Source organism: Macrotis lagotis, chromosome 3, assembly GCF_037893015.1.
Source record: "Macrotis lagotis isolate mMagLag1 chromosome 3, bilby.v1.9.chrom.fasta, whole genome shotgun sequence".
Taxonomy (NCBI): domain Eukaryota; kingdom Metazoa; phylum Chordata; class Mammalia; order Peramelemorphia; family Peramelidae; genus Macrotis; species Macrotis lagotis.
The window spans coordinates 275,114,910-275,137,085 of record NC_133660.1 but is presented as its reverse complement, the minus strand read 5'-3'; the positions used below and the strand labels follow the sequence as shown (position 1 = coordinate 275,137,085).

Genomic DNA, 22,176 nt, shown 5'->3' with positions numbered 1-22,176 from the left:
TGGGCCATGTGTGCCCTTATGCTCCCCTTAAATTCTGTGTGTACAAGTGGGGGTGTGTAGTATAGACTTTTGGGGAAAGCATTTTTAGTAAATTCTCCTAAGAGCTAATTAAGTTTGACTGACTGATGATAATAGGATTGCACACCAGTGGGGGGCCTGTGAGCAACAGTAGTAGACACCCAGCCCCAAGTTCCTCAGAAGGACCCCTACAGGACAGTGGGAAGTGGAGCACCTTGCCTCCCAGGATGATAGGGGAGAGGGTCGTCCCTTCTCCCCCGAGATAAGGGCACCAAGTGCCCCTTCCTCTGCACCTGCCAGCCCTGGCCAGTCTTCAGACTGGGTGTCCTGCCCCTCCACAGAGAAGCCTTCCCTGATTTCTTCTCCCTACCCACCGAGGTCGGCCTTCCCACACACTGCTGGCTTCAAGGTTGGGAGGAAAGCTGAGCTTCCTACTCTCTTAGCTTTCTTCTCATTTGTTTCCTCTGAAGTTCACCCCTTTTCCAGGCTGCAGGAGATGAATGAGGGACCTGGGCCTGAACCCAATTATTTTGGTCCTGCCTGGATACTTTTGATGCACGTCCCTTCCAGGGCAGGATGTATACCCCCCACATACACCCACACACAACATACACACACCACACACACACACCCATATACACACACTCCAGTTCTGACTTGACTCACCTCCCACTCCGTGCCTGCAAAATAATGACAGGTGTTTTTAGAGCCATAGGACGCTATCTACCTATTTGATCCTCAAAAACAACCTCACAAAGTGGGAACCACAAACATTATCCTTGTTTTACAGATGGCCAAACTGAGTCCTGAAGAGCTGAAATGTCATGTCCAAGAAAAGGGATTTGACTACAGGTAACTCCTGAATCCAAGTCCAAGGCCTTTTTTTCTTGTGTTGTGTTGATGTCTCAGATGAGAAGTTTGCCTTAAAGCAGGAGTCTAACCTTTTCTAGGTCATGGAGCCCTTTCTCAGAGTCAAGTTTGTAAATATGCAAAATAAAATACAAAGAGGACCCATGATGATGAAGTGCGATTCTCAGATAGAAACCCCCAAATAGACAAAACAAATTCACAGACTCCAACATCAGAATCCCGAGTCTCTTTCAGCTGGGATTGGACAGGCTGATGCAGCTGAATGCTTGGCGGCCAACTTAGTTATTGATTGTTACTCATCACTTATGAGGCCATTCAAAACTCACCATATACTTATTCATTCTTTTAAGTATTCAGTCATATTCATTTATTCATACATGAACTCATATATTCATTCACTCATGTTCATTCATTCATCTATTCCTTATTCATTCATTATTTCATTCAATCACTCATTTACTCATTCACTTACATGTACTTATTCACTTACCTTCACTCACCTATTCATCTATTCATTCAATCACACATTCATTTATTCATTCATTTGCTCATGACTTCATTTTTTTCATCCATTGATCCAATTACCCATTCATTTATTTATTCATTCATTTGCCTGTTCATCACTCATTTACTTATTCATATCCTTTCATGCATTTACTCATTCATTCAATTATTCATTAACTTATTCCTCCATCCTTTCACTCATTCATTTATGTATTCATTCAATCCCACTTTCATTAATTTGTGAACATTCTGCTTTCACTGTGTGTGTATCCTTCTGCTGGATTCTGGGTCAGCAGAGTAGCCTGGATATATGTCACATCCCATGGGTGAGTCTCCTCTTTCCATACCAGGTGTGTAGTGTGTAGGGGGCCAACTGTCTTCTCTCGCCTCCCACATAGCCTTGTCTAGGCTCTGGCTTTCCAGTCATTACATTGGGAGGCCTCTAAACAGAAGAGCTAGACTGGAAGAAGCCTGGCAGTACCTTTTCCAACCATTCCTGGCTGCTGGACCCCTTCCCTTTTCTTGTATTGTCAGGTCCAAATTAGCACATGTAGCAGAGAATTGGGCTATACCTTGCTGCATCTCAGCTAACGAGGTTGCATTGAAGGCACAATTATCTGGAAACAAAAAGTCATGCACCAACTCCCCCTGCTCTTTAGTCTTGGCTTGTAGCCTTTTCAAGTTAACTAATTTAACATCTGACCTTGATGCCATTTTTGTGGCTGCAAATGGTTGACAATATGACTGAAAACATCACATTGAAAAGCATGGGAGCAAGCACATAGCCTTGTTTCATTCCATTGGTGTCTGTGAAAGTGCCAGAGCATCATCCATAATCCAGAACTCAGACAAGCATTGTCATTGATGTATAATACTGACGAACTTCTCTGGGCAGCCAAAGCTTGGGGGTTTTTTGGGGGGGGCAACCAAATTTTGCCATAATTTTCCACAAGCCCTCTTGACTGACAATATCAAAGGCCTTGGTCAGATTGACTTCTCTTATGCTCCTGGCATTTCTCCTGGAGTTGATGGGCATGCCAACCATTTCTCAGCCCTTTCTGAAGCCACATTGGCTCTTGGGTAGATGGCGATTTTCCAGGTGAAGGATCAGCTGGTTCAGGAGGACTCTGGCAGGAATTTTTCTGGCAATGACTAAGAGAAAGAACCACCTCTTCTATTTTCTGGAGAGCTCACACAAGGCAAGTACTCACATGCAGGTCAGAAGAGATCCAAGGAATGAACAGATGATGACTGAGTGATTGATTAACTTGAGGAACCTTAGAGTCCCCTGAGCCTAGGATCTGCCATCTTTCAAAGGAAGAAAGGGAGCCCTTGTCTCCACAAGGCCCTCGAGCATATGGAGGCAGAGGGTCAGAACCCAGCCCTGAGACCCCGTCTCTTAGGGATCCTTCAACTATGGCCTACCGAAGTAAAAATTCATCCAGACCTAAACCTTTACAAAGGACCTATTATGTGTTGGATGCTGCAGGTTCAAAACCAAAAAAAGGAAGCAGTTCCTGCCTGCAAGATGCTTCTATTCCAGGTTATGATGGCACATGTCACTGTGAGGAAGTGGCAGCTGTCAGAGGCAAGTAAAGACAATCTTGAGGTCACAGGAACAAAATGGACCCTGACATTTCCTTGGCAGCTGTGTCAAAGGCTTGCAGGGAACAGAATGAGAAAGGCTCAGGGCTCAGGAGTTTGGTCCCTGAACTGGCTCAGTTCCATGAGACCTGCATCCAGACCCTGGAGGAGGAGGCTGCCATCACTGGCTAAGCCTGCAGCCCCTAGACTGAGATAGCATGAGTTTTGACTGCCCAGGCAGTGCCTTGGTCAGCCAGGCAGTGGAGCCTGGATCTGATCTGACCTCAATCAGCCTATCAAAAGTCAGAGTAAACAAGATTGTTTAGACCCAGGGATCTCTAGAGCTGTTCAAATTCCTCTTTGATTGGGTCAAGAAGGGAAGTATTCATTGGCTCACAAAAAGCTCACCTTGCCTGTGGGGCTCTAGGCAGAGGGAGATATTCAAGGAGATTCAGTCAAGTCTCCCTGGGTGGGGAGCTGGGCCCTGGCCCCAGAGGAGGTACTTAACCCGGATTCCACAAGGAGAGCTAGAGGTCAGAATTAATATGGGGGGGGGAGAGAAGGTTGACTTCTCATTGAGAACAAGCAAAGGACTGATTAGCTGGAGATGCCTCCCAAGAGAGAATGCCAGCCAGTATTTAATGTCAGGCTTTGAAGACCCTCTGATGGGGGCCTGAGGCCTAGCAGTCAGGAGACCAGAGTCCAGGCCTTGGCTCTGCCATGGCTGAGTCCCTTCTCTTCTCCAGATCACAGTGACCTCATCTGCAAAATGGGGGTGGCAGTGATGGGGTTGGGGTGACCTTTTACCTGGGCATCTCCATCTCTCTTGCCCTCCATCTCTTGCTCTCTCCCCCACCTCCTTCTTTCCTTTTGCTATCTCTTCCCTTCTGTTTCTGTCTCTGTCTCTCTCTCCTTACCACCCTGCCTCTCCTTGATCCCACCAGTGACATCATGGAAGAAAAGAGGCCAATAGACACAGCCTCCTACCAATAGACAGAGACCTGCCAAGGGCGAGTGGAGGCCTGACCCCCTCAAGAAAGAAGACCCAGTGAGGTCAAGCCACATGTAGGGCATTGGCCATGGAGGGGAAAAGCTGCTCTGGAACCCCTGCCCCTCAAACTCTAGAAGGGCTGCCACGGTCAGGAGGTCCTTGTGACTAACCTCAGCATGTTCTCCATTCAGGGGCCTCCCTCCCATGGTGCTCCCAGATTAAATCCATTCACTCCCTGGACTTTGTGTATCTTTTTGGGAGATGGCACCCCAACTTTGGGGGGATACCTTGTGCCAGCTGTTTATACTATATCACTTTAGTAAGGACCTTTGGGTGAATGGAAGTGTGTGACTGCAGTGGTAATTACCTTTTTAAAAAGGTAAAAATCTGACTAATGTTAATGGATGGCGGCTAGATGATATGGTGGATAGAGCACAGAATCTGGAGTCAGGAGGACCTGAGTTCAAATGTGATCTCAGACACTTTCTAGCTGTGTGACCCTGGGCAAGTCATCATATCCCATTTGCCTCAGTTTCGTCCTCTGTAAAATGAGCCGTAGAAGAAAATGGCAAAGGATTCCAGGGTCTCTGCCAAGAAAACTCCAAATTCGGTCACATTTAAAGGCAATTAATTAACAGCAGCAACAAATTTTAGTAGAAGACACACTGTTGGGGGCTCATGAGAAACCTGGTCCCTCAAGATGACCTTTAGGACCCTGAGAGGAAGGATTGAGGAGGAGGAGGAGTTAGGCCTTCATCAGTCCCAGTCTGCCTACTGCCTCTATTGCCAGCCATGTTGGGCTCTCCCAGGAATTCCAGTCTCAAGGCATCAAGAAGGCTCAGGGGCCTTTCCCACTTTTTACATGAACTGGCAGACAAGGGCTTGTCCTAGATTTAAGGACTTGGAGGAAGAAGGGCCCTAGGCTCTTGGATCTAAAGCTAGAAAGGATCAAGGAGGTGATTGAGATGCCTAGGTAGTGATTGGGCCATCTCAGATCAGCCCAGTCCAAGGTCCCCCCAGGCCCCTTCTTTGTGTTTAACTGAGTGCCCTCTCCCACAGGTAAAGATGGCAGTCTTCTCTGATGGAACTGGAGGCTGCCACTGGCCTTGTCGTCTTCTGCCAGCCCTTCTCTCTTCTCTTCTCAGTTACCAACCTCCACCCTCCTTTTTCCCAAGGGGGGCCTGGAGATGAAGCAAGGCTGGTCTCTGGTTTCACCCAGGCTGCCCAGCTGGCAGCTGGCTCAGTATGGCCCCATTTGCTCTGCCCGGGTACACTACTAGCACCCATTCTGGGGCTGAGAAAAAGGTAGTCTAAGGGGATGGGAAGGGGGTATCCTTCCTATCCCTACTAGCTCTCTGGTTCCCTATGAGCACCTGGTGAGTGAGGCTTGTCAGCCTCTTGGCAGTGTCCATATGTGAGGGGCTTCAGGAGCCCCCAAGGATACTTTCCCTGCCTAAGGAACAGGCTCATGAGCCTGCAGATGTTCAGGGGCACAGCCAGGAGGTCATGCCAGGTCCCCCTCTAAGCCTCGTTGCCTGGCTTTGACACATTTCCTTGATGAGGCAGTTCTGAGATTTGGTTTTCCTGACCCTAGCTTTACTCTCTAGCTCTCGCTTTGGCCTCCTTTTGGGGGAGATTTAAGGATGCCTGACTTTAAGGAGCTTTCCATCTAAGATATCAGCAACTGGCACCCAGATCACCAAGTTCCATGTAACCCTGGGCTGGGGGAGCTTTTATGGATGAAGAAATCAAGGTCTGAGACTTGTCCAAGGTCTCACTGTGATCACCTTTTCCTGATTCCAAGGCTAGCCTGGGACCCAGTAGGCTCCCCCTGCCTCTCGAAGGACATGACATCAGACTGACCGGGTTCTAGGAGGTCTGGAGATGAGAAGTCTGCCAAACAACTAGAATGGCAGCCCCTTGCTCCTCTGTCCCAGCCTGGGCTGCTGGGCTCCAGGGGGATCTCTGAAGGGTTCTGATCCCCAGGAAGGCTGAAAGACAGATAACCCCGGGGAACCAGAAAGAGAGGGCAGGGGGTGCCGGAGGACCAAGGAAAGGAGTAAGGAGCCTTTTGGGACAAGGCTTGGTGGCTGGGGAGAATCTACCTATCAAGAGGGAGGGTCCTCAGCTAAAGAAGGCCAGGCCTGGAGGTGAGTGGGCAGAAGCTCAGATTGGGCGGGCAGGCAGGCATCTCAGCTCTACCCCAGCTCACTGCAGGACCAGGGGGCAGAAGGTGCCTTATCAGAGGGCTTTATCTAGCCCTAGCAGAAGACAGATTTCGAATCCAAGTTAGATGTTAGGAAGCTGTCCCTCCAGGGCCTCCAGGGCCTCCAGGGCCTCCAGGGCCTCCAGGGCCTCCATTTATCCTCCTGTAAGATGAGGGACTCAGACTAGATGGGTTTCACTTGAATAGGCATTTGAAACCATTGCCCTGAGTTTAGGGATCCACAAACCAAAGGTGGTCGGTCAGGTCTTCCTGACTCCAGGGCTGCTGCTTTATCCACTGTGTCACCTAGCTGCAAATGCAGCCTCAGACACTTCCTAGCTTGGTGACCTCGGGCAAGTCATTTCACCCTTATTGCCTCGCATCCAGGGCCATCTCCAGTTGCACTGATCTATATCTGGCCCCTTCACCCAGATGGTTCTGAAGGAGAAACTAAGGCTGTTGACTTAGCACAGCCCCCCTCCCCCCAATTCAAATCCAAATCATTTGCTTGTCATGGCCTCACTCCCTGATGTCAGGGTCTTCTTCAAAAAGGAAGGGCAAACATCAACATGCCCCCCCCCCCATCTCCCCCAGGGGCTCTGCTAGGAGATGGAAAGAAGAAAGAGAAAAACGCTGGATGTTTACGGTCTAAGAGGGAAGCTGGCAGGGGGGCGGTAAGGAAGGTGCTGGAAATGGGAGAACTCTGGGGGGGATGGCTCACGGGGTTCTGGGAGGAGCCCCAGAGGCAGAAGGTGACCATCGGGATGACTTCACCATGGGACTTTCCGCCTGTCTCCAGTTGTTCTGACTCAGTTTCCCCATCCGCAGGCTGACCCGACCCCTCTAGAACCTCGGGGGGCTCTTCCCCACTCTGCTCTTCTCCCTGATCCAGGTTGGGGTGTGGAGCCTGGAGAGTCAGGACCTCCCAGCCGCTGTGTCCTTCACCCAGGCCAGGCCCAGACTGGCCGGGAGGATCCCAAGGCTCCGAGAGCCCAGTCCCTGCTGGAGGGGACGGTCGTCCTGGGCTGGACCCCCCGCCTCAGTTTCCCCATGTGTCACCTCTGGGTGTGTCCCTCTGCTGCCCCTCCCCTCCCCCTCTGTTCCTCGCCCTTCTCTCGCGCAGCCCGACCGGCAGGGGGCGCCGCGGCACCGCCTGGCCGCGCGGCGCGGACTCCATTTCCCAGAAGCGCCCGGGGGCGGCCGCGACGTCACGTCCGGCGGGGCCGGGGCGGCGGCGGGGGGGCGCGCGCGCGAGCCCGGGAGGGTGAGCGTGTTTACTTCCGGTCGCCGCCGCCGCCGCCGCCGCCGCCGCCGGGAGACTGAGGCAGGCCGAGGCGGAGCGGGCCGAGCCGGCGGGGGAGCGCGAGGCGCGGCCGCCATGGACTGGCTCATGGGGTGAGTGCGGGTCCGGCGGGGCCGCCCCGGGGGGCCGGGGGGCGGGGGGCCCGGGCCGCGTCCTGGGGGCTCCGGGGGGCCCCGGGGCCGGCGGCCGGGCCGGGCCGGGCATCAGCCGCGCTCTCCGGGCGCGTCCCCGGGCCGGGGCTCCCGGCGGCCGGGTCTGGGGGTCCCGGGCGGCCCCGAGGCGCCCCCGGAAGAGCCCCCGGGCTTCAGCGGGGTCCAGTCGAGGCCCCCCCACGGGCCCGGGGCGCGGGGAGGGGGCGGGCCGAAGCTGCGAGGCGCCCCTCATTGACTCGGGCCGGGCGGGGCAGCGCCCCGATCCCGGGGGCCCCCCGCCCCCCCAGGCCCTGGGCCAGGCCCGGCCTCTTCCACGTCCCCTCTCGTACCTGTTCTGGCCTTGGCCGGTCCACCACGGCAGGCCCTGCCCGCGTCCCCCCGCCACACGCCTTGCCCATGTCCCCTCTGCCACATGCCTTGCCCATGTCCCCTCTGCCACATGCCTTGCCCATGGCTCTTCTGCCACATGCCTTGCCCATGACCCCCTGCCACACGCCTTGCCCATGTCCCCTCTGCCACATGCCTTGCCCATGTTCCCCCGCCACATGCCTTGCCCATGTCCCCTCTGCCACATGCCTTGCCCATGACCCCCTGACCCCCTGCCACACGCCTTGCCCATGTCCCCTCTGCCACATGCCTTGCCCATGGCTCTTCTGCCACATGCCTTGCCCATGACCCCCTGCCACACGCCTTGCCCATGGCTCTTCTGCCACACGCCTTGCCCATGTTCCCCTGCCACACGCCTTGCCCATGGCTCTTCTGCCACACGCCTTGCCCATGTTCCCCTGCCACACGCCTTGCCCATGTCCCTTCCATGACACGTCTGTCCTGTCCCCCCGCCACATGCCTTGCCCATGTCCCCCCGCCACACGCCTTGCCCATGTCCCCCCCGCCACACGCCTTGCCCATGTCCCCTCTGCCACATGCCTTGCCCATGGCTCTTCTGCCACATGCCTTGCCCATGGCTCTTCTGCCACATGCCTTGCCCATGTCCCCCCGCCACATGCCTTGCCCATGACCCCCCGCCACACGCCTTGCCCATGACCCCCTGCCACACGCCTTGCCCATGGCTCTTCTGCCACATGCCTTGCCCATGACCCCCCGCCACATGCCTTGCCCATGTCCCCTCTGCCACATGCCTTGCCCATGGCTCTTCTGCCACATGCCTTGCCCATGTCCCCCGCCACATGCCTTGCCCATGACCCCCGCCACATGCCTTGCCCATGTCCCCCCCGCCACACGCCTTGCCCATGTCCCCTCTGCCACATGCCTTGCCCATGGCTCTTCTGCCACATGCCTTGCCCATGGCTCTTCTGCCACATGCCTTGCCCATGACCCCCTGCCACACGCCTTGCCCATGGCTCTTCTGCCACATGCCTTGCCCATGACCCCCCCGCCACATGCCTTGCCCATGTCCCCCTGCCACATGCCTTGCCCATGTCCCCCCTGCCACATGCCTTGCCCATGTCCCTTCCATGACACGTCTGTCCTGTCCCCTCTGCCACGTGCCCTGTCCACGTCCCCTCTACCACATGCCTTGCCCATGTCCCCCTGCCACATGCCTTGCCCATGTCCCCTCTATGACACGTCTGTCCTGTCCCCTCTACCGCATGCCCTTTCCATGTCCCCTCTACAACATGCCTTGTCCATGTCCCCACTGTAACACGCCTTGTCCACGTCCCCTCTGCCACATGCCTTGCCCGTGTTCCCTCTGCCACATGCCTTGCCCATGTTCCCTCTGCTACATGCCTTGCCCATGTCCCTTCCATGACATGTCTGTCCTGTCCCCTCTGCCAATGACATGTCTGTCCTGTCCATATGCCTTGTCCACATCTCCTCTACAACATGCCCTGTCCACATCCCCACTATGACATGCCTTGCCCATGTCTCCTCTATGACATGTCCATCCTGTCCATATGCCTTCTCCATGTCCCTTCTATGACACGTCTGCCCTGTCCCCTCTACCACATGCCCTTTCCATGTCCCCTCTACAACACACCTTGTCCATGTCCCCACTGCAACACACCTTGTCCATGTCCCCTCTGTGACATGCCTTCTCCATGTCCCCTCTATGACATGCCTTGTCCATGTCCCCTCTACAACACGCCTTGTCCATGTCCCCTCTAGGACATGCCTTGGCTATGTCCCCTCTACGACACGCCTTGTCCATGTCCCCTCTAGGACATGCCTTGTCCATGTCTCCTCTACAACACACCCTGTGCATATCTCCTGTACAACACACCTTGTCCATGTCCCCTCTACCATGTGTCTTGTCCATTTTGCTTTTGGCACGTCTGTCACCTCTCCGGTGCCCCCTTCTCTCCCTTGATGGCAGCGCCCCCTCCTCACTTCTCCTTGGACTGTTGCAGTAACTGCTGCAAGGTCGGGGCTCTCCGGTCTTCCCCTCTCCGGTCACCCCCATTCAGCCATCAGAGTGGTTTGCCTAAGTTGCAGGTCTGACCCTGATGACTTGGTGACCTCGGGTGGTTCTCTGTGGTCATCCCCAGCATCGGGTGCAGAGTGCTGGTGGGCAGTCAGAGCCTTTCAACCTGGCACCTTCATACCTTTCCACCTTGTTCACCCCCCCCCCCCCCCAACTCTGCAGTCTGGCCACCCTGCCCTCCTGGTTTTTCCATAAAAAAGACTCCCAATAGATACTTGATAAATGTTGTTGACTTGGTCTGGCCAACTACATTTAAGGCATTTCTCTGGGTGCTAAGGGTTTGGAGCATAGTGGCAAGCATACTGGACACCTTTCTTAGTTTGACTTTCTAAAATGCAACATTGCCATCTGTGACCCCTGGAGAAAAGGGTTGGTTGTCTTATCCCGAGCACCCTTCTATCCTCCCCTTTCTCACCCCCCCCCCCGGGTTGTGCTGAGGAAGGCGAGGCTGCCTTATCTTCCGCTCCTCCTGCCATTTCTCAGGAAAGGGGAGGGCCTACAGGAAACCCAGACCTGTCCAGGCCTGGTGTGTGAGTGACATTGCTGGCCCAGGGACCACAGTGCCGGCTTGTTCTTTGTTCACACACATCTTCCCCTTTGGGCATTTCGATGGAGTGTTCCCCAGTGTGCTCGATTGGTGTCCATAACCCCCTTAGCTGTGGGCACACGACTCTGGTCATAGACTAAGGAAGCTGCTTTTGACACCATGAAATGACAGGGTAGCAGAGGGTGGCCTCTGGGTACCAAACCCTCAGGACTTTATCTTCTGTTATTGTTTTCACGTGGGGCCTGGAGAAGCTGCACCTGAGGTCCTTCTGACCCAACTGCCGAGGCCCCTCTTCTTTGCTGCAGTGTTGAGTAGGACCCTGGATGAGAAAGAACTGAAACTCACATTTTATCAAATATTTTCTGTGCAACAGGCCTTGTGCCAAGCAAGTTCCAGAGATGGTCTTATTTGGGAGGGTGGTGCTTTTGACAGATGAGGTCCTTCCCTGGGGAGACTCATCTCTGGCCATGTGGGCACCATCTCGCCAGAGAGATAAGGAAAGTGCAGCAGTTGATTCTTGTGATTGCCAAGACTCGGGGCCTGGACTGCCCTGCCCTAGCATTCAGGGCTCCTGCTTGGCAGGCCTGATGTGAGAGGGCTTTCTGAGCTGGACCCTAGAAACCTTGGGACTGGGAGAAAGACTGGCTTAGGTGGCAGCTGTAGTGAATGCATTCTCTGATTTTGAGTGTCCTTGGACCCTAGCCCTCTTCTCCCTATTCTACTGAACTGGCCAGTTAACTTGAGGCTCATGTACCTGCACAGCTTCTCTGGCCTGGGACCTCTCTGGCTCACGCAGCCACTGTGGGGAAAGTGAGGACCTGCCTCAGTCTCTCCTGGGACACCGTCCACGGCCAGCAAAGTTATTTTCTGAAGTCAGGGCTGACTGTGTGACTTCTCTACTTGACCAGCTTTTGTGGCTTCCTTTGGTTTTTCTGTGGTCTGGGACCAGCCTACCTGTGCAGAGACAACACCCTTCTTCTTTCCTCTCTAGGATGGCACACACCCTTCTCCTCTATGTCCTTGATATCTCCCCCTACGGTGGAAGCTTTTTGAGAGTTGGGCCAGCTCAGTCTTTGGGCTTAGGTGTGTAGTGTCCAGCAGACAGTAGGACCTTGATGAATGCTCATTCGTTGACTGACCGAGAGCCAGAAAGACCCCCTCATTTTATAGATGAGACTTCTGTGGTCACATACCTTTCTCAGTTCAACTGTTAGGTCTGTTCAGTTGGAAATTTGTGACAAAGTGGAGATGGGAGGGACCTTGGTTTTTTTCCAAGTTAGCTGACCTCTCTGGACCTCAATTTCCTCATCTGCAAAAGTAAAAAGGTCTTGGCACCTACAGAATATTCTACTACCCTCTGGATTTGACTTGACCAGACCTTCCCAGTTGTCTTCTCTGCTCAGCGAGTCTGATCACAGTCCTCCCTCCCAGCCTTGGGGCGGGCTCCAATGAGTCAGTGTGCCTTGGGAGCCACATGCTTTGGCTCCCCTCCATGTCAGCTCCTGTTCCCGGCCCATCATAGGGCAGAGGTGCCTGTTTTCCAGAAACAGATGGGGTGGGGAGCCTTTGAACTGACACCTTAGGAAGAAAAGAATATTGATACAGAGACAATACAGATATAAGACCATGAGTGCTGGGAAAATATTCCCATTCCCAGAGCCATCCCACCCTCCCAGGCAGGGCAGTCAGGCGGAGAGACTGAGAGATTGAGTCTGGGGCTCAGATGTTGGGGCTCTTGCAGTCTGTGTGTATGGGAGACCAAGCCAGGTGTGAACCTTTCCCTGTACCTCCTAGACTCAGCAAAGAGAAGGCACTGACCACTGGGGTGCCAGCCAAGCTTCACCCAGAAGGAGGGTGGAGGAGCAGGCTTTGCAAGGGCATTCTGGCAAGGAGAGAACTGTCCTGCTAGCAGGGGTAGCTCTGTCATCCAGGGCAGGCAGAAGTCCGAACACTCTGCTCAGAGGCTTACCGAGGCACAGGAGTGCTGGGGAGACCCCTTGGCCACTGGCCACTGTCCTCCTCTGGGGGCCGGGAGCTCTCTGATCTGACAGAGACAAACCCACTCTCCTAGGAAAGGTCTGACTGGGCAGCCCTGCCTGCTCATGCCAGTTTTGGGGCAGGGTCAAAACAAAATCTGTGTGGCAGGTGAGTGGAAGGTGACACCAGCAGTGTGGCCAACTCTCTCATGAGCTAAACGGCCAAAGAGGTAGTTGCAGCGACCAGGCAGCGCGGATGAAGAACACAAAAAAGCAACACCAACGGCAACAGGAACAACTCAGCAGTAAGGATAACAAGGAGGGGACAGCATTAACAGCAGCGGGAATAACATTAACCACAAGACAAGACTCACGATCCCGGGACAAGAATACCAGCATCAGCTCCAAAGTAACAGCAGCAAGAACAAGCACCTCAGCAAGCTGCAGCTACAAGAATGACAACATCAACGACAAACATCCACACCAGTAAGTCTACAATGACAGCCACGTCAGAAAAAAACAACACCATTACCAAAAAAGAAATCACAACACCACCGCCAGCGCAGCAAGAAGCCACGACAATAATAAAAACATTTACAAGAAAACATCAACACAAGAACACCGTGAGCAGCAAACACCAACACGGGAAGAGCAGCAGCACCACCATCATTAGTAATGAGAACACCAACACAGGAACATAAGACAACAGCCAATGGAGTGGTTTCAGGCTTGCAAAGAACTTTACAGATTCCCCGGATGGCAGGCACTGTTGGCCCCATTTCACAGATGAGCAAACTGAGGCAGGTCATGGCTGAAGGGATTTGCTCAGGGCCAGAGAGCTAGCAGGGGTTTGAGACAGGACTTGAACCCAGGGCATCCTGCCTCCACATCTTTCTACCATGTTCCCTGGGGGCCCCCAGTGACTTAGGAGCTGGAGCATCCCAGGGTGCTGAGCTGAGGAATGTGGTGGTTGTGCCACGTTGTCCTCTTCTGAGGTTAGACTGGTGCTCTCACACAGAGGTGGATGGGAGGTGGACTGACTCCTCCTCCCCTTCCCTTGGCACGGCTCTGCATCTGGCGCTAGAGAGAGAGTGGCTGAGGATTGGGGTCTTCTCCAGAAGTGGAGTAGAACCCAGGGCTTGTCTCATGTAGTTTCTTAATTCAGGGCATGTCTATAAGCATTAATTAAGCACCTGCTGTGTGCATTTACTTTAGAGTGGGGCAGATTTCTAGTGATCTTTTGGTGCAGGCTCTTCACTTTATAGATGAGGAAATCAAGGCCTAACAGGCAACATGAGACCAGTCCCAGGGATACTGGACTGGCTGGGCAGTGGCAGAACTTCCCTGAGGAGTCTGCTGACCCCCAGGCCATCTGTCTGTTTAAACTGCCCTTCTCTACCCAACATGATCTTAAAGATGAAACCCTGTTTCAAAGGAGATGGGCTCAAACTTAAAGGGGACTCTTTAGTGTGCACAGGAGGAACCTGGGAAATCTTTGGTATGAGGAGTGTTAGTTGTGGAGGTGCTTTACCTTCTCACAGTTGGTCTGTGGCCTTCCTGGGGAATAACTATTGAGAGAGAATATGGAGCGTTAGTCTCTGATCAGCAGCTTAAAAAGGGACAGATTCTCTTGGAACAAGGCCCCTGCCCCCAGAGCCCAGGGAAAGCAGGCGGGTGGGCCAGAGTCGCTCAGTTGGGTGAATGTAGCCTCAGATAACTTGGAAAGTGGAGGCAGAGAATGTTCCGGGCAGTGTCCAGACACTCCTGCATGGGGGAGGCGTGATGTGGCCGAGCTCTGCCCAAAATGGAGGGACTTAGACTGATTGAGAATTGGGCGGGAAGGTTATCTTTATGGAACCTGGGCCTGGAAACTGGGGCAGTGCTGCATGTGTGGTAACCTAGCCTGTTCCTTCAGGGAGTAGAAGGGTCACTTTGCCAGATGTCCAGGAGGACCGAAGCAGGTGACTGGAAGCATTGAACCCTTGGGAACCATGGCCTGGGGGCTCGAATTAGCTTCCTGAGGCTCCTTCTCCGGGCTCACAGCTGATGAATCCAATTCTACCAAGGTTGATCTCAGCATGTCTTGGAGAACCTACCAGTCATCTGTCTGGCCTAGAGCATTGTCACATGCTGAGATGATATTGGCCTGATCCATAAAAACTCAGGACCAGTGGTTGACTGGATGCGTTTGTAATGATCTCTCACATTTTTCCTCCACCTCTGCCCCACCCCCGCCCCCAAGCTGTCCCTCATAACAAAGAATATTTTCTTAAAAGAAAAAGACAAAGAGAAAATAGTAAAGTCTCTTAATGCATCAGAGAAGCTGAAAACATGTAATAGGCTTTTTTGTTTTACAGAGGTGACCATACTAACTAGTTTTCACCTTCACTTTCCTGGATGGGGAGCAGTTGAAGGTTCACCTGCCTCTCCTCCAGCTGCTCCTGGGGTCACTCAGGGGCCTGCAGAGGGGGAGTTTGGGCCAGAAAGGACAGAAAGGACAGAAAGCAGGTGTTTCGTTTTTCATTGGGCAGATGGGAAGAACCCTACATATCAGGTGGTTATAGCTGGGCAGGGCCCATGGTTTCCTCTCAGACATCTACAGACTTCTAGGAATAAAAAAAGAAGGCAGGTCTTGGTAGGTAGGCTATTGGACAGGCTTGGTGCAGAGGGATCAGCTCCATCCCTAGGGCTACAGAAATGTGGTGGGGGGAAGCTGGCACTTGGGGATAAGAGGTCTGCCTCCCCCAGGGGCAGGAGGAAGAAAAGGAGCAGTGGTAGTGGGGGGCACTCTGGGGGAGACCTGAGAGTGGTCTCCAGACTGTCCCTGAGGACTGCATTCTGCATAGTGACTTTGGCCTTTTTCTGGGGATTCACACGAGCCCAAGGATTGCTGATCGGGGGACCCAGAGAGATTGCTGAGGAAGGCCAGTCCCTAGTACCAGCAGCCCGGGCTGGAAGGACAGGGGGCTGGTTCAGGAAGCGGTCCCTAGCTCAGACCATAGCAGACCCCCAGGGCTCATAGACCAGGATGCCCTGCAGCTTGGGTCCAGAGAATTAGAAACTGAGGGCAGATGTCCATTGTCCAGGGACAGTCAAACTATGAAAAATCCAGTAGAAAAGGTTGGGACAAGACCCCATGCTGTGCCGGGGCGGGGGGGGGGGGGGAGTAAGAATGCAAAGACAGATCCTAAGGTGAACTTCGAGGATTTGAGGACCAAGCTCAGCCCCAGGGACGATGGAGGTGGTGCCAAAGCAGGCTGTTGTCTTGTCCTACCTTGTCCTCTGGGCTCACTTTACAGACAGGGAGATGGAAGCCAGCAGCATCCTGAGGCCACGCAGGGAACAGTTGTGGCAGCTGGTCTGCCTGCAGGTCCTGTGCTGTCTCCTCCTGCCTCTTGTTTTGGTTCATTTTGTTGAATTCCTTTTATTCTTTTTTTTTTTTTATGAGTCATGGGTGTTACCAGTGATGGTGAACTGGCTAGGGGTGGAGAGATGGATTTGTTTGGAAATGAAGGTGAGCTAGGTGAAAAGCTCTTCATAAAAGTTTAAACACTCTGGAGAGGTGATTGCCAAGCGGGCAGTTGCCTCTGGCTTGCCAGGAAAGACTTCTCCTTCCTTCTGTCTAGCCCAAGAGATCCCATGGAGGGGGCAGCTTTGCTGAAGGAAGACATCATTGGAGGTCCAAGGTGACAGCCAGGGCCTTGAATACAGTGCTATGATGGTCCTGATGCCAGGACCCCATAGGGCTTCGTGGGTCACACAAACCATGGTGAGGAAAGCCAAGACTTGAGTGTGAAGAGGAGGCAGGTCTGAGCCCTCGGCCTCCCAGGCTCAGGGGCCACCTCTGCCCTGGCCAGAACCCCCACACCCAGGCCCAGGGCCTCTGACAAAGGGTCTTTGTTAATGAAACCAGACGGTCAGCAACAAACAAAATATTCCAGGGAGCCAAGAATAAAAAAGAGGTGTGTGGGGGGCCTGGTGTCTTGGCTTAGTTTGTGACCGAATGGCCTCCTCAGAGCCGGTCATTGGGAGGTCCCCCAGGATCTGCTGGGACTTTTGCCCTTGGGCATTTTATCGAAGTCTTGGCCACTTCATGACATTGCAGCCTGGCTGGAGAGGGGAGCCGGTCTGAGTCAGAGGGGATGAAATTCAGGCTGTCTGCTCAGTTGCTGCCAGGACTGACTAGTGGGGAGTCATCTCTTGTGGGAGGCTTCATGGAGACTTGAAGGATGTTGGGGTCCAAGAGGAAGCACTTGACCTGAGGGGGTACAGACACTGTGGCTGAATGGAGAGGAGCAGCCCATGGTCAGTCTAGTCTGTGGGCCAGAGCCAGGCCAGGAGAGGCTTCTGACCCCCTGAAGGCAGTGGGGTGTCACAAGATGATTTTTATGAAGAGCTTTTCATTTCCAAACAAGCCCATCTCCCCATCCCTACCCAGTCATAGGCAGTAGTGAGTCTTTTTTGGGTGACTGAAAAGGTCAGGACTAAGAGACCTGGCCAGAGAGCACCCTGTCTGGACAAGATGGGGACCCTGGGGCCTTGAGCCGCCTGCTTCACGGGGGTTTGTGTGTTTGTGAGTCCCCCCTCCAGAGGCAGGGCAGTTGGGGGCTGCCTGGCAGAGCATCTCACTCCTCAGGGTGTCTCCTCTGCTGTCATCAGACAGAGCCATGGGGAGTGTTGGGTTCAGGTCAGACCTCTCATGTATGGAGCCTCCCCAGGGTACGTGGGATGGTTGGCCTGAGCTCAAGGTCTGAGATTCCCAAGGGACCTGGATCAGGAGCTGGCAGAGTGGGATGCTGCCTGAGAGGTCCTGGGGCCATCAGTGCTTCCACTCGGATTTTCCCCATTTTACAGAGGAGGAGACTTAGGCTGACTTGCCTAATGACAGGAGGGCAGGCACTTTGCAAATAGAGGCCCTGGGAGGCAGGTGCTGCTATTACCTCCATCTTGTAGGGGATGAAAGTGAGGCAGGTATAGGAAAAGTAGCTTGTTCAGGCTCCCCCAGCCGGATGGGTCTGAGGGCCATGGCTTGGGCCCTGTGGTGACCCCAGTATCCCCTTGGAGCCACCTGGTCAACTGAGGCAGGTAGTGAGATAGCCTCCCCTGAACTCACCCCCCCCCCAGGTGTGCCCATATGCCTTCTGAGCAGACCAGAGTAATTTTGAGGTGGCCTCTGTCTCTCTCTTGCCCCCCCGCCTCCCCTGGACAGAGCAAAAGGAGCTGTCGGGAGGCCCCCAACCTTCACCTTCCACTAGCAGGGTTTTGCTTTGTGGTATTGCGCAGTGTGTTCTGTCTGGAGCCCAGTGGATTGACCCATTAAAGGAGTTACCCCAGAGAGCCCTCCTCCCCTTGAAAGAAGCGGGGTACGCCACCTCGCTTGTACTTGAGACATGATGGGTGTGAGAAAGCGGGCCGGGAATCCTGGCTTGGGTCAGATCAAATCATGGGGCTCTGGGAGAGAACGTATTGGGGGTCTGCAAGGGTCTGCTCATCTCAGTGTTTGTCTGACTGTTGGTGGGCCATGATGCAATGTGGCGCCAGAGGCCCTCGGAGCCTGGGGACATCATAGCCAGACATCCTGTGGATCAGAGGGGCTGCACTTTGGAACTTTGTGGAGGCCCCAAGGCTCAAGGGATCCAGCCACCTTCTTTTCTGGCCCGTCTCTCTCCTTGCCCCGCCACTCTCTTGCCCTCTCTTTGCCTAGACCCCCATTGCTCATTGGGAACTTGAAGAAGTTTCCAATGTGTTTTCTAACCAGTGGTGACTGGGAGGGACATGGGGGCCAAGTGGTAAGAGGCCCAAGCTGGTGCTGGTGCCAGGGAACCTTCCCTTCTGGCTTCCTCCCCTTCCCTCAAACGAGTCCTAAGCACTGCAAATGCCCTTCTCTTCTCCTTGCTCCTTAGAGTGAAGCACAGCTTCATTCTCCTGAGGCAGGAGGACCCTTCATCCTTCTTGGGGTCCTTGTCTCCACTCCCCACCCTGGCCACGCCACCTGTTTCTAGTAGGCCTCCACCTTCCTTGTCTGCTCCTGGTCTACACTCCAGGTTCAGACTCACAGCCTTGACTTCCTCCTCCACCCTCCCTGTGACTCCCCAGATATCCAAGCTCTGCCCTTCTGAGCCTCATGCCCCAAGATGGCCACCCAGATCCTGGCCAACCAGCCCAACTCTGTTGGCTCCAGCTCCTTGCACAGGAACATGGGGGTGAGGATCCCTGAAGCCCACCCTCTCCCCCGCCTCCTGGAGGAGCTGAATAGGGTCACAAGGATCATGTCTGGTCTTCTCTGATGTTGTCCCCAGCCCCTCCCACAAGCCATCCTCCTCCATTCATATGACTGGGAGAGTCTCCCCCTGATCTCTTCTAGATTTTAGGGTTCCTTCTCCCCCTCAGGAACCAGCATGAAGCTCTAGCTTCCTCACTTCTTCAGTCTGTGCAGACACCCACATAGATGCGCCCTGATCACCCACGCTAAGGGACCCCTCCATTTCCTGACCCCAGCCGTTTCTCTTGGCTGTCCCCCGGCCTGGCATGGCCTCCTTGCTCAGCGCTGCCTCTGCTTCCCTGGCTCACTTCAGTTCTTCAGCCAGGCCCTTCCTTCTGCGTCTGTCCAGTTTGCCTATAGCTCTTTTGGGTTAGAAGTGAGCTCCTAGGGGGGTGGCAGGGAGGTCCCCCCAGCCTTCTTTAACCCTTGGTTAGTCACCCCCCCACCTTAACTCCTAGTTAGTCACCCCCCCCCCCAGCCTACCTTAACTCCTGTTAGTCACCCCCTCCTCCCCCACCTACCTTTACTCCTGGTTACTCACCCCACCCCACCCATCCTACCTTAACCCCTGGTTAGTTACCTTGTTCTCCTTTGTAGTTGTCACTTCCTGTTCTGGTTTTTGCTTGATTTGTATTGATTTTTCTGCATGGAGTGTTCACCCCTTCGATCCCACCTCATTAGACTGGAAGCTCCTGGAGGCCAGGGTCTGGCTTTGACCTCTTTTTTTAATCTCCTATGGTTATCACTGACTGGTATACAGCAGGAGCTTACTCACAACTGACTGATTGATTGATTGATTGTGAGAAAGGCCTTCCTTTGATCTGCTCTCTGGATGCCAGTTCTAGAGTGATGGTCTACACTGGGGAAGGGGGCTCTGCTTCCCCCAAGTGGCCTTTGCTCATAGCAGCCTGTGGCCAAGAAACAGACCAGGCCACAAAACCCGCTGGCCTTCTCAGCTGCTGCCCCATTGCCCCCTGGATGAGTGACTGGGGATGGGAATGCCCCTGAGGAAGACCTTCATCCATGGCTGTATGGACTCTGTGGACTGGGGCTCAGTCTTGAGCCCTCTGCAACAGGTTGGGGGGCTCCAGCATGAGGGTGGCAGCTTGGTGGGTAGTTGTCTGATCTGTGCAAGCTCTGAGGGAGGGAATTTCTTCTGGACCTGCCGGGGCCAGGCAAGGACTTTGCCTCCTACTTTACCTGGGAAGGGACCTGGCTGGAAAGCCCCCTACCAGCTGAAGACTGGGGTGGGGGTTTCCTTCATTCCTACACCATTGCAGCTCCACAAATGATGGAGACACCATAGGGATGTGTCCTGGAAGCCCGTGCCACAACTCTGTTGGGCTTTAATGAGCAAATGATTAGAGAGGGTGCTGTCATCAAGCTTTGGCCTAGGTTGGCAATACTATATTCACCGGCTCACCCAGTGGGGTCTACATCCCCTTGATGTTCCTCCTTCTGCCTCAGCCCCAGAGCAGGGCTCTGCCCCTTCTGCTCCCTTGTCATAGGTTAAGGGACGAGTGTCAGAGTCACACCCTGTCTCCTCCGAGGGGGTTTGTTCCCTCCCAAATACATCCCACGCTAAAGTGACTCTTGGTTCCAGAGCACCGGTGGAGTAGCTCTTTGCTTCTTCCCCTCTGCTGAAAGTCCCCAGGCTTGGTCCTCTTCTCTTTGGGGAGATTTAATTTAGACTCAGGGCTCCCTAGTTTGGAGTCAGTATAAGACCAGGATAGGAAGACAATGAGGCAAAGACGGATGCCCAGGGATGAGGGCCTCCCTTGGACTGAGCCAGTCCCTGCAGCACTTCCTGGGGCAAGAAAAAGACCCTTGGCCAGACTGTCTTCCCTTGTCCTGCATTGCTCAGGCTCCTGAGCTCTTTTATCTACTTTTCTGAGTTTATTTAGAGGAGGCCCAGGGAAGCTTCCTGAGGGCAAGTCCTCCTACCCCCTTGTGTACTTGCTGAAAGCTTGTCGATTGTGTGACCTTGGACAGGACACTTCCCATGCTGTCTGTGAGGGAGTCTGAGGAGATCCTCTCCTCCCCAGGAAGGAGCTTGAGAAGCCCTCCTCTTCTCTGGTCCTAGAGTCCTTGGATCAGTCTGGCCCTTCTGGGTGAGTTCAGACAAAAGGGGTGATTCCCTGTAGTTGTTGCTTCTTCCCTTGCATGGCCACAGTTCCCCTTTTCCTGTCTGGAGCACCACAGTCTAAGCAAACTCCAAACACTCAACCAGCATTTATGATGTATGCACTGTATGTCTACCTGCAGATGCAAGGCTAGGCCTGTGAGACTCTGTCACGTGCCAGAAGCTTCCCTGCAATGAAAGCCCATCTATTAAGCTGTCCCTGTGCTGAGTATTGGGAAGAACCACTGAGCCAACAGGCCAGGCCCCACCTTCCCATGGAAGGGTCATTCAGTCCAGTGGGAGCAGGTGGGAGCTGTTCTGATGCAGCCTTCCTTCCTGTCCTGGGCTGGGCCTGGGCCCTAAGATAGGGGAAGCTGGTCTTGTCTGATACACTGAGAGGAAGCATGATGGCCTAGGGCTACCTGAGCCTGTTATGGGGAGGACACTGAAAAAGCAGCTTATGACAGCTCCGAAGCCCTGGGGGCGGGGCGGAAGTAGAAGACTTCCTGCATTGGCTCTTGTGGTCTGGTCGGCAGATGCTGTCCACAGTGTCAGGATGTATTTGTGGTCTTGTGCGTCAGCTCAGCCCCTGCCCTGGTCTCGCACCCCCTGCCCCTAGTTTACTTAGGGAGAAATCCCCATGCTTCTACATAGACACTAATGAGGGAGAAGACCTAAAGTATCCTCTCAGATGAAAGCCCCCTTCCCTAAGGTTCTAAAGTCCTCCAGGTACTTGGATAGTGATTGGGGTGCTTAGAGAGGCCACCCCTGGTATTCTGGAGAACTCTAGAGTTGAGTCGGGGTCCCGGGAGAGAAACATGGACTTGCTAAACAGAAGCTAGCCCTTGCTCCCAGAAATGGGACTCAGTTCTTTGCTGTGACTTTTTCCACTCGGGCCTGGGTCTGGTCTTCTTCACTTTACCAAGAGTCTCATCCATTGCTCAGGAACTTCCCTAGAATCCTGAACTCTTAAATTTGGGGCTGCCTTTAGGTATTGCCCCAAAATCTGGGACTCGGGAACCCAGATGGCCCAAAGCCCTGTGATCTGTGACCATCTATTAGTTTAGTCTTAGGGGAAAAGAAGAAAGGGCTGGGAAGAAAGAGGCAGCCTGGCTGGCCCAAGGATAGGTGGGGTTGGGAGGAAGCGGAAGGAGGAGGGATCCTTTGCTGAGAAGGGAAGTTTTCTGAGGCCATTGTT

At 54.0% G+C, this 22,176-nt stretch overlaps 1 protein-coding gene across 1 annotated transcript in view; it reads left to right on the top strand.

Annotated features, from left to right (window-relative positions):
• The first annotated feature begins 7,439 nt into the window (after positions 1-7,439).
• MOB2 (MOB kinase activator 2) overlaps positions 7,440-22,176 on the top strand; it is an 84,128-nt gene continuing 69,391 nt past the window's right edge. Inside the window, exon 1 of the mRNA XM_074230780.1 lies at positions 7,440-7,568. Coding sequence (XP_074086881.1) covers positions 7,552-7,568 — 17 coding nt within the window. The 5' untranslated portion in view covers positions 7,440-7,551. The remainder of the gene's footprint in view (positions 7,569-22,176) is intronic.